The following is an 11,587-nucleotide window of genomic DNA, read 5'->3' on the forward strand; positions in this document are numbered from 1 at the left end:
GCTCTTATTAGTATATATATATATATATATATATATATATAAAATTATATATAGACAATTAACTTTCAAAAAATAAAGTAAATAAAAACTAAAAAGAAAAAGCCCATCTCATGTTTGCCTCTCCCCAGCGCTCTTTCTGAAAAGAACTACGGAGTACTTACATATTAGAATAAACACAATAACAAACAAAAAAGAAAAACAAATTCAGATCAAAGTTTTCAAAACCCTTTCCCCTAAGTCTCCTCTCTCTCTCTTCTCTCTATTCATTAAAAAAGAAAAAAAAAAAAAAGAAATAAATTCACAATCAGTCTCTGTTCCCACCTCTCGGCCCTCTCCCATTCTTCTCTTGCATATGCGATACAGATACATATATATCTGTTATATAAAGATATATCAAAGGATTTTTTGCGGCGTTTGAGAGTTGGGGCGAAGATGAGCAACAGCAGCATCAGCAGCAAGAGCAACAGTGGGGTCGGTGGAGGAGCAGCGGCTAGGGTTTCAATCCCGAGCAGCGTGTGGAAGACGATCCAGCAGATAAAGGAGATCACCGGAAATCACAGCGAGGAGGAGATATATGCGATGCTTAAAGAATGCTCCATGGATCCCAATGAAACAGCCCAGAAACTTCTCTTCCAGGGTCGGCCTACTCTCCCCGCGCATCCCCTCTTCCCGTCCATTTTTCTCTCTTCTGTCTCCTTGCGCTTGTGTGTATTTATATCTATATAGCTTTCATAGTGTATGGATTGGTAATCAGGCTTGATCTTCGCTCCCGTTGTGATCCATAGCGAGACTTTAACTGTACAGAGTGTTTTTGCAGTTAGATTTCGTTTCGTTTTTACCTATTTTGCTTTTAATAATTTATATATGCATATAAGTGATTTCTCATTTGCCTCGCTTTGTTCATGTCATATGAGCTGACTGCAATCAATTCATTAGTAGATAGTCAGAGAAAATGGGTAAAGAGATCACTTTTGTGTCAATGTTGTGCTTTTTATTTATTTGTTTTTTATGTTTCCGAAGTGCATCAAGATTATATTTATTATTTTGTGATTATTACATGTGAAAAAGGCAGCATTTTAATTTCCATCATTAATAGAAATAGTATTGTTTCTTTTGTGTTCTTACTTGACATCCATTGGATGTTATAATTGATTCAGCTGATGATTTATTGTTTTCTTTTTCCAAAATTTTTAAATTTCAATAGCATAAACTTGTTTTCATAATGTAAGCAATCTTCAACTTTTGATTTTGCTAATTTTAGGCTAGAGACCCCATAAAAGTTTAAGGATGTGTCTTATGAAGTTGTCAAATGAATGACAATTTGAGAGAAATCTCAGTCCTAATTGTATGATTTCAAATGCTGGGTTTTCCATTTCTTCTCTTGATAACCAGTTGTTTATCATCAATGTTCCTTTGATTAATTAGTAGTTAGCTTTATTTGGTAAGATCATGCTGTTGACATGTCATGCATCATTCCTTATTTGATATATGTTTTAGTTTTAGCAATTTGCTGGGTTGCATGTTCTTTTTCATTTGAAGTTGCCTCTCATATGCAGAAGTAGTTTGGCAATTTTCCCCCAGCATCCAATCCACCAATGAATTGTTGTTTTATTTTTATTCTATCCCCATTGTCGTTTTTCTTGACAAAAATTATTTGTTTCTATTTGCTTGCAGATACCTTCCATGAAGTAAAAAGGAAACGTGAGCGGAGAAAAGAGGTATATTATTTTGTGCTATTTGAACATTAGCAACCATGTGTTGTCGGGAGATCTTATGAGCAAATATCTATGATTAACCTACCAATACATAAATTTCTTACACCTAGACCAGGTCCATCTAGAAATTTCTGAAACTTTTGTGGGTAAGCTCCTGGAGCCAGAATTTATTGGTCATGAAATGCCATCTATTGTTCCCTTCCCTTCTTTCTCACCCAACTTTGGTAATATGTGTGTTTGAACTTGCATCTTCATGTTATCAATTGAAAGCACCTTCGAATTGGTGATCTACTCCATAAATTATTATAAGAACACAAGTTCACTTGAACTCTTCAAGTACCTTATTCATCACCCCCACCTACTCCTTGATTTCCCTCAAGAAGAAAATAAAATAAATCTTTGTTCTATCTGTTTATCCTGTATATTAAACATTTTGAAATGTGCATATAGTATGTATTGTGAATTTGTGATTTGTGAAGGGGCAAATGCTTTGTTGAGATTGGCTATTTTTTCAGTCAACACGTTCTATTGACAATGGTGTCTGATAAGATCAGCACCATACTTTCATTATTGGTCTTCTCTCCTTATTTTCCTGCAGCTCTAGTATTGCAACACAATCAAAGTCTTTCCTTTTGCAGAATATTAACAAGGAGCCTGTGGAGTCTAAGTGGAAACCAGGAATGATGGGCCGGGGGAACAAGGCTGATCGTGGAAGCTATTCATCTCGTTATGCTTCTCAAGGTGAATCTCTATTTGAGCACAAATTTCCTGAACTTTTTGGCCTTTTATCATGCTACATTATTGAGATTTTCTATCAGCATATTTTGGTGCTTATTTGCACCAGAAAGTAGAAGTTGAGCCAAACAGTAAGGCCTATTAGTTGGGAAAAAAAAGCTTTTGTCACCAATTGCAATTTTTGCCAGATTTTTTGGTTCAATTTGTACCTTTTTACTATTTTTTTTAAAATAAAATTTTCTTGTTCAATTTGAGTGGATTCCCAATTTGACCAAAATTGACCCTATCTAGAACTTCTATAGATCTATTTTCTAACACTAGAAAATTTTCAATAGCTTACCATCAAAGTGCTAAACCTAATACCAACTCAAGTGACCACAACTACAGTACATATTTTCTATCATAAAACATCATAAAAGTATCAAGAAAAATTCCTCCAATCATTAGTCATGCGCAGATCCCTTCATCCCAACTTACAATTTTGTTAGTGATTGCAATTGAAAATCTTGTGGTGCAGAAGGGTAACTTTTAGAATCACTTGGGTATAAAATATGACTATTTTGAACTTTGAAGTTGGATCTGGTTAATTTTGACCGAACTTAAGAATTGGCTAAAATTATAACCAAAACAAAGTTGGTATATATTGCAAAAATTAAAAGCTTTTGGTAAAATTGCAACTGTTCCCATTTTTTTTTAAAAAAAATTATTAGGAAAAAATATATAATTTTTTATTTCCCTGAAAGTTGAGTATCCTTTTCCAGGTCGAAATTGTAGCCACATTTATTAAGCTCTCCTTGACTCTAACTTTGTGAACTTTGATTTGGCTTTGGTTGCTTAAGATGGTTATGTTGTTTGTTATTATTGTTGTTATTATTATTATTATTATTATTATTTTTCTTCTTCTTCTTCTCGGAGTAATCAAGATGACATGCTATAATTATTTATCTAAGGAGAGCCTAAGACTTTGCTTTCCAATATTATCTGATCATAACTGTTTGTGCATGTATCTTGTTAGATGGTGGTGGTGGAAGGAATTCAGCCTCTGGAAAGGAAAATGGAAATAGCCATGCTTTAGAGAAAAACCTTACTCCAACTTATGTTCCTACTTCCCAGGAGGAGAAGAGCATTACAAAGGGGTATATATGCAAACTTTGCTATTTGTTTGCTTAACTATTTATGTAACCTTGTTTAAATTTGCAGACAGTAACATTTATGATCATATAACATATCCTGCATATTTTGTTCATTTTCTTTAGAGGTGGCAATACCACCACCTTTCACCTTTCACCTTTCAATCCATTGGGTGGGTCACTTTCATATTATGGGTCAAGAATAGTTTACTTGAAATATAACCCATTCAACTTAAACATTTTTATTTGAAATATCATATATTATATGTTTTACGATATTTGAGAGTTAATTATTATAAATAATCAAGTTATGATATAAATTGTTAAAATTTGATAGTGGGTCAAACCTCGCCCAAATAGCCCATATATGAACCTGTTTTTACCTGCCCAAAAACTGCCTGAATTACTCAATTGTCACTTAACTGCCTTCAGTTTTCTAATTAATGCACTAATGATTTCATTGTCATTGCAATTTTTATTCAGCTCAACAGTAACTTCACCTAATGAACTCTCTGTTGGAGCTTTCACACCAGCTGTATCTGCTGTCACTGGCAAGTTGGAGGGTTTTCCACAACATGGAGCTCCAATGGATGCAAACAAAAGCTCTAAAGTTGGACAAGGAACCGTGGATAATCATGGGCTGCCAATGCCAGCTTCCAGTGACTCTGCTGCATCATTTGCTTCTGTACCTTCATCAGGAACTGATTTGTCAGCTTCAGATCCAGTGCTATTACCTTCACAAGATTCACAGCCTCTAGGTGCATTGGGTGGAATTAGATCTGAAGTTCAAAGCCAACGTGCTCCTGTTGCTGCAAACTCCAATGACAGCAAAACTATTTCTGGTCAAAGAGCTTAATACTTATTTGAAGTGCATCTTTATTTTCTGATCTGTGAGATTTATATTTTTACGTTTAAATAACTTAATGAGGTTTTTGTTTTATTTCCATGTCAAAAAACAAAAATAGAAACTTCAGAGGTTCGCTCAAACGTCCAAGGAAAGAAGCCGAACAAATTCCAGGGGTCTGGGAAGAATCAACCTGTAGTATCTTCACAAACTGATTCTAGTCACGGTGGTTCTTTTGGTAGGCCTTCATCTAACTACAACAACCGATCACAAGTAATTGGACCACAAAAAGGTATAGAACAAATTGCTGGTTTTTCATGTTGTCTTTATTGGTTCATTATGCTGCTTCTGTTTGGTATAAGGACATAAGCTTTGGGTAGCTATTGCTCAAGGAACTAGTCTATGTTGAAGGTGTAGAGCATTGAAAACACATAAGTACTTAACCATTCATTGCACCAAGATTGCGTGTTCACTCTTTTGTTTTTACTATGAGAATATTTATCTTTGATAATTTTCCTTGAGTGAATCTCAGAGAACGTTTGCCTTTGAGTTAATTCTGCTATTGGTCCCTTGTCTGCGAGTGAAATTCCACTTCTGGTCCTTGTGAACAAGAATGTTCTGCCTATTATTAAATGTTGGACAAAAACAGTCCTGAATCATTTTGCTGTTCTGTTTTTATTATTTAAGTACCATTTCCATCTACAGGGCCCCAGATTGGAATTTGAGTTGTTAAGGGACTAAAAGAAGTAGTTCTTTATCTTTTATTTCTTATTCTTTAAATCCTTCCAAAAAAGATTGGTTTATTAAATTCTCTACTAAGCCTATTTGTACACTCTTGGTGGCCACATCTTCATTTGAATACTATTTTGGATATAATGACTGTGATTAGCAAAGATGCAAAGTGTTTGATTATGGATTGGAAATAGTCCATAATCTACTCTAATCTACCTTTGGATTAGAGGCTTATATAAGATGGAATAGATGTTCTGCAGTCCATAATTATTATCTTTGTCATCCATGTAAAAATAGATTATGTAATCTATAATCTCAATAATCAGATTAAATAATCTTTTACAGAACATCAATCATCAGGAACGTATGTTATTTTCGTATTGCTTATTTGGCAGAGGTCTTCTAATGCCTTTGTGATTTCAGACTGTTAAACCCAAACAAATTTTGTCTACTGTGTGAATTTAAATAAACATTAAAGCATTAGCTTATTTTTAATTTTGTGTTTTTAAATATGTTTTAGCAGCTGGACCTGCTAAAGAGTGGAAACCAAAGGCTACAAATTCAAATCCCTCACTGGGGCCTGTTACAGATTCTTCATCTGAAACTCCTATAGTTTCTGTTGAACCCAATATCCTGTTACAATCTAGCCAAGATGTCCTGGAAACGAAAGAAGGAACTGCAGAACTTCAAAAGAAGTTAGAGGAGACCCACATTTCGGAAGTTCAACATGTTATAATCCCGGATCACCTTCATGTCCCTGAAGCTGAAAAGCTTGGGTTTTGTTTTGGGAGTTTTGACTATGGCTTAAGCACAAGCTCAACTACTGTAGTTGAGTGTGACAAAAGTTCACCTCGTTCTGAAACTTCTGAGGTTATTGAAGAAACTGCAACGGAGCAACTTCCAAGGTATCTCTCTTTTGTGCTCTCTGCTCTCAAAAACAAAATTCTGGGCATTCAGAAATTCTTTGATAAATATTGCTTCCATTTGGATCTAGAATATATTAGGGCAAGGAGAAGATGATCCTCTCATGTGAGAAGTTTAGATACTTACCTCTGCGGATAATAAGCATTTGCTACTATAATTTGGTAATGCATAGGAAATGAAAATGATGAGAAAGGTGAAGGGGAATGCCTATTCTCCTTGGTCCCAATTACTTGGTGGCCACTTGAGTGTTTCTGCTATTATTTGAGCTCGAAATTTCTAAGCCTCTTGAATTCTCTATCAACATATGTTTTCTGTAATGTATATAGTTGTATACGCTGTATTTCCTAGTATTTGTAAATGAGTTGATTTCATGATTTGGTGCAGCAATGAAAGTGCATTGCCGTCTGTAGATGAGGCGGAGTACTCTGATCATCCCTTGTCATCTTCTCCTGGGGAAGAGAATCTGTCATCTAAGGTGGGAGAACTATCACCCTCTGTTCCTGAATACAATGAAACGAAACAAGAGAATCTGCAAGGAGACCATCAATACTCTGTTGTTCAGACACCACCAAACTACAGTTATGGTTTCATGCCACCAATTCTAGGCAGTCAGGTTGGAGCTTTTGAAAGCTCTGAATCTCAGACTCGTGACATGTCTCGGATTTCAAACTTTGTTGTAAGTACTCTGTACTTGTTCTCTAGTCTTTATGTATGTAGTTTGTTGACTGTTATGCTTGAGCCATTAAATCCAGTTTCTGGAATTTTAAAGTGTTGGTTGCCCTTGTATATCAAGCCTTTAGTTACAAATAAATAGTCTTTGAGCAGAAGAGCTTGTAGGAATTGAAGTTTTCTAGTAGTACATAGTCAAATTGGAATTATGGACCATTTTTTTAGAAAATGAAGATTTAGATTTCCTTAGTTCACATGCTGAGTCACTCGGTTAGTTGAAAAGTCAAGTCGTATAAGTAACACATTCTAAAGTAAAGCCGTAAAGGTGATGCTTATAGCTTCTGTAAGTAGTCTACTATGCAACCAATCTAGTATTTTATCTTCTCTCTGTCTCTCTCTCTCTCTCTTACCGGAGGTTGGTGGCTCCTTGGCAAGTGCTGGATGTTCCAGTTCATTATTTCTTACATTGGCATTAGATCCACCTTCTTGTTGCCTGTTTCAAGCATTTTAGAAAGTTTCTCACTGTTCACATGAACACTACTCTGAGCAGTGCCTGAATAATTTTCACCATACTTTTCCAGTTTTTCAACTTCATTGTTTGCCATGTATTCTTTAGACTCTTTTGGTTCAGTCCGGCTTTTGTCCAGAGTCCTATGTGGAGGGAGACAAAATTTTAGCTCAGTTCTCCTAGCAATTTTTTTCATTGTAAATTTGATTTTGGTGTTCATGTTCCATAATTATGGCATATTATCAGATGATCTGAAGTTTCAAGTGGGCGTGAATAAGAGTTCTTGCCCATTTGGCCTTTTCCTCCATGGATATTCAGATATTTATTTTAATGTTTTTGGCCTTGCCCATGAAGTGTTGTCTTAGTTATTTCTTCTTTGAGTGTTTTCCTTCCCTTCAAAGAATAATTTTCATGCTGAAGAAGACTTTTCCTGTTCTTTCTTCTATGTGATAATCTCTGAAGAAAATGCCTCTTATTGGCTCAATTATAGCTCTTTCTTATTTGAGCTATTGTTCAGTTTTTTTTCCCCCTATTGTTGAGTAAGATGCTGCTGTCATCATATTTAATTTGATGAAGTTATGAACCACATTGCTGTTGCAATTCCACTTTTCAAATAATGGCTATTGTTCTGCATTTTGTACTGGTGTTTTAGAAGCTTCAACAATCCATACTTGAAGATATGTTATGGGAGATCATTTTTGGTGTTTTCTATGCAAGTGGGACTTGTTGCATGTGCTCCAACTGGTGGGGGAGTGGTAGAGAACAAATAGTTTGCAAGATTTCATTAGTTACTTAACAGTCAAGTCTCATAAATAACACATTGTAAACTGAGGTTACCCTCAATCCCTCATAGGCAATATAAACATAGGTTCTTGTTGTTACTCTATTATGCAAAACTATCTAGTTTATTTCTTCTCTCTCTCTCTCTCTCTCTCTCTCTCTCTCTCTCTCTCTCTCCTATTTTTCTACTAGCTGAAAACCTCAAGCTTTCACCTTAGCAGTAGGTGGTGGCTCCTTGCCACCTACCAGACCTTCCAATTCATTATTTCAAAGCACATATAGTCAAGCGTTTCATTGTTTGAGGAAAAAAAGTGATGTATTCCTACTGTACAATGAAGAATTGATCAAACCATAGAGTAATTCAAGTAATCAAACATTTTTAACCATCAAAGCCTGAAGTCCCTGAACCATTAAATTTATTAACATTATTCTGTCTAGATTCAGCAACCATTTGATCCAACAAGCTACTATGCTCAATTCTATCGTTCTGGTGTGGATGGTGATGGTCGTATATCACCTTTTCATTCAACGGGTGTTCAGGCCAAGTTCAATGGAAATGTTGCAGTAGTGTCTCCACAGACTCCACAGTCTATTCAAGAGGTCTGAATATCAGCTTTGACTAATTAAACCTTTTCTTCTCTTTCATTAGGAAGTATTCTTATTGTCTGGGAAATTAAGTCAAGGAATGGATGAATGTTAAGGAAAGAGCAGCTCTATACAATAATGATATTAGTAGAAGGCCCTAAGTCCTATATAAAATATATATGTTTGTGGTAAATGGAAACATATGACTTCCATAGAACGGTATTCTGCATTTTATTATTCTTGTCAATATTTCTAATCTTAAATACATAAATGGTTTCTTTTAGGTGTTTATTAACTTGAAATCAAGAGGAAATTAACTGTCTGAAAGAGGAAAGAAACTTTCCTCCATGCCCTAAGTGGCGAGACACCGAGACATGGGAAAAACTGTTAGTAGTGGCAGCTGTGATGCCACATGGAGACACAGGTCTACCTTTCCATTGTCTTTCCCCTAAATATCAAAGGCAGACAAATAGAATTGCTTCTCTCAGAAATATCAAATTTATAGGGCATGGCATAAAAGCCTGACATGTTAAAATATATCTTCATGTGTAGTTATTTTTTTCTAGTAATAGTTGTATTTTTATATTAATGCAGCTTATGGGTTTAATTTGATGATACTTGTTATTTCCTTTTTTGACATGATAAATATTTTTCTGATTTTCAACTCTTATGTGTACCTAAAGTGCCAAAAAGCATTTATTATGTATTTATGTGTCGCTGTGCTCTTTGTTTTAACTGTTAAAATTTATCTTCTTTAACGATCAAGTGGTATTCATATATTGGTGAATGTTTATAATATCTTGCAGGGTGCGAACCCTCTTGTTTTGTCCACGACAGCAGCAACACCACTTGTGACTCAAGCTGCTGGGCTTGTGCAAAGCTCTATAGCTGTACCCCAGCCACCTCTCCCTGTATTTCGACAACCAACAGGAATGCATCTTCCCCATTATCCACCAAACTATATTCCTTATGGCCACTATTTTTCACCATTTTATCCTCCTCCAGCAATCCATCAATTCTTTAGTAATGGTGCATTTCCTCAGCAACCTCAGGCTGGCAGTGTGTATCAACCTCCTCCAGCAGCAACTACCAAATATTCACTCTCACAATATAAGCAGGGAGCTAATGCAGCAAACTCAACTTATATTGGAGTTCCTGGTAGCTATGGACCATATGGCTCTGCTGCTGCCAATTACAATCCTACTTCAACAGCAACAGCCGGTAACCCAGCATCGAATGAAGACCTTTCTGCATCGCAGTACAAGGAGAGTAACATATATGTCAGTGGTCAACAGGTTGGGTGCAAGTTTTCTATATAACTGTTTATTTAAAGTTTTGTTTTACTTGTTGCATGCTGCTGGATGTTCTGATAGAGTTCCTTTATTACATGGAATATAGTGAAGCTTGCATTTTTTTTTTTTTTTTTTTTAAATTTCATTGGTTGGGGATTATACTTATACCTGGTTAATGAGGGAGGATTACAATCATTTGGAGTGTGTTGGATTGCAATCATGTTTGCTCATTGCGAATTAAAAATATAGTGTTCAGAGATCTTTTTTGGGCAATTGCATTTCAATGATACTAAGTTTGTGTGTTCATTGTTGCCCTGAGTAGCTAAAGATAAACATCGTCTGCTAATCGGAAATGGTGATATATTTATAATTTTTATCTTTTTTGCAGAGCGAGGGATCGGGTGTATGGATAAGTGCACCTGGTCGGGATATCTCCAGCTTGCATACCAGTTCTTTCTATAATCTTCCTCAGGGTCAAGTGACATTTTCACCCACACAGCCTGGGCATGGAACCTTTGCTGGTATTTACCATCCAACACCGCCAGTGACTACACCTACCGTTCACCCGCTTCTGCAGCAGTCCCAAAACATTGCAGTTCCCAATGAAATGGTGGGGCCAACAGGCAATGTCTATCAGCAACCACAGCATTCACAGATTAACTGGCCAAGCAGCTATTAAGAAATAGTTTTTCTTTTGTTAACCAGAAACAAAAAAGCTAAGCCGCATCTTGGATTTTATGCAATTGGCAGTGACTTTAGACGAGGAGGAACCCACAAGGTTTGGCAGATTAAAATGGTGAAGGTGGGAAGAAAAATCGGGCTAGATAGTGTTTTTGGTTTGGTTTGGTTTGGTTGGACCTAGGATGGAAAGAAGGGTGAGATCCTCCTCCTTTTAACAGATGGTGCCAATTGTAAATTAGTTGAGCTGCATATTAAATTGTTTGCCTTCACATAGTTAGCCCCTCTTAATATTCAGCTTATTAGATGGAATATGAAAGCCAAAAATTGCTTTATTTGCTTTCCTACTTTTTCCCCCTTTTGGAAGGTTAAGAACTCTGGAAAGCGACGAGGTTTTGGGTGCTTAGTAGGTTCAATTACATGTTTGGTTTTCTTCGTTGTGCATCTAGAGTTTTACATGTAAAGTTGATTTTGACGGCAAGAAAAAGGATGTACTCTAAATTGTTGTAATTGGTATTTGGTATAAGCAAAAATGTGGCATTACTTCGTTTTTCCTCTTTTTTTTTTTTTTTTTTTTTTTTTTTTTCAAAATTTTTCATAGTAAATATTTGCAACATCTTATTGGCATTCTGATGATTGTTGTTGCAAATCCTTTCCAAGTAGGGCCAGACGTTCTATGATTAGTTTGTTTGTTTGTTTTACTCAGTTTCCCATTGCAAAATGGTATTCAAGTCATCCCAAACCACTTCATTACCTTGTGAGAAATGTAGGTTTTACTTTGTTTCTTCTAATAATTCTAATATTCCATAATTAGATTGGATTTTGATTCATCAAGAAATTTCTGTGGCTAAAGGACTCAAGATTAGTTTTCTCAAAGCATATTTTATTCACTAGGAAGAATTGAGGCGATTCCACTCGAACTACAAGGTAGTAGGATTATATTAATTATAGTACACCGGAAACGTTAATGAATTTATTAAAAAAATTCAATTCAA

The 11,587-nt window shown here is 35.7% G+C and overlaps 1 protein-coding gene across 7 annotated transcripts; it reads left to right on the plus strand.

The window, feature by feature from the left end:
- Nucleotides 1-203: 203 nt before the first annotated feature.
- Nucleotides 204-11,149, plus strand: LOC109159086 (GBF-interacting protein 1-like). 7 transcript variants are annotated; one of them, XM_019307100.1, is made up of 12 exons: nucleotides 204-637; nucleotides 1,675-1,718; nucleotides 2,354-2,456; nucleotides 3,290-3,292; nucleotides 3,466-3,586; nucleotides 4,064-4,422; nucleotides 4,546-4,716; nucleotides 5,677-6,061; nucleotides 6,468-6,756; nucleotides 8,476-8,637; nucleotides 9,429-9,917; nucleotides 10,303-11,149. In XM_019307100.1, exons 1-12 carry the CDS (start codon nucleotides 433-435, stop codon nucleotides 10,591-10,593), a joined length of 2,622 nt encoding a protein of 873 aa, XP_019162645.1. In that variant the 5' UTR covers nucleotides 204-432; the 3' UTR covers nucleotides 10,594-11,149. The 7 variants fall into 7 exon arrangements, with proteins under 7 accessions (XP_019162645.1, XP_019162642.1, XP_019162647.1 ...); XM_019307097.1 differs by having other exon boundaries at nucleotides 205-637; nucleotides 6,465-6,756; XM_019307102.1 differs by having other exon boundaries at nucleotides 205-637; nucleotides 6,465-6,756; nucleotides 8,482-8,637.
- The last annotated feature ends 438 nt before the right edge of the window (nucleotides 11,150-11,587 follow it).

This window comes from Ipomoea nil, unplaced genomic scaffold (assembly GCF_001879475.1).
Source record: "Ipomoea nil cultivar Tokyo-kokei standard unplaced genomic scaffold, Asagao_1.1 scaffold2826, whole genome shotgun sequence".
NCBI lineage: Eukaryota > Viridiplantae > Streptophyta > Magnoliopsida > Solanales > Convolvulaceae > Ipomoea > Ipomoea nil.

What these genes read in the sequence shown, in the direction of transcription:
- LOC109159086 (XM_019307097.1), top strand. Translation starts at nt 433, where the DNA reads ATGAGCAACAGCAGCATCAGCAGCAAGAGCAACAGTGGGGTCGGTGGA. An exon ending in GAGAAGAGCATTACAAAGGG is followed by an intron (nt 3,587 to 4,063) that starts GTATATATGCAA and finishes ATTTTTATTCAG; the next exon opens with CTCAACAGTAACTTCACCTA. An exon ending in AGTAATTGGACCACAAAAAG is followed by an intron (nt 4,717 to 5,676) that starts GTATAGAACAAA and finishes AATATGTTTTAG; the next exon opens with CAGCTGGACCTGCTAAAGAG.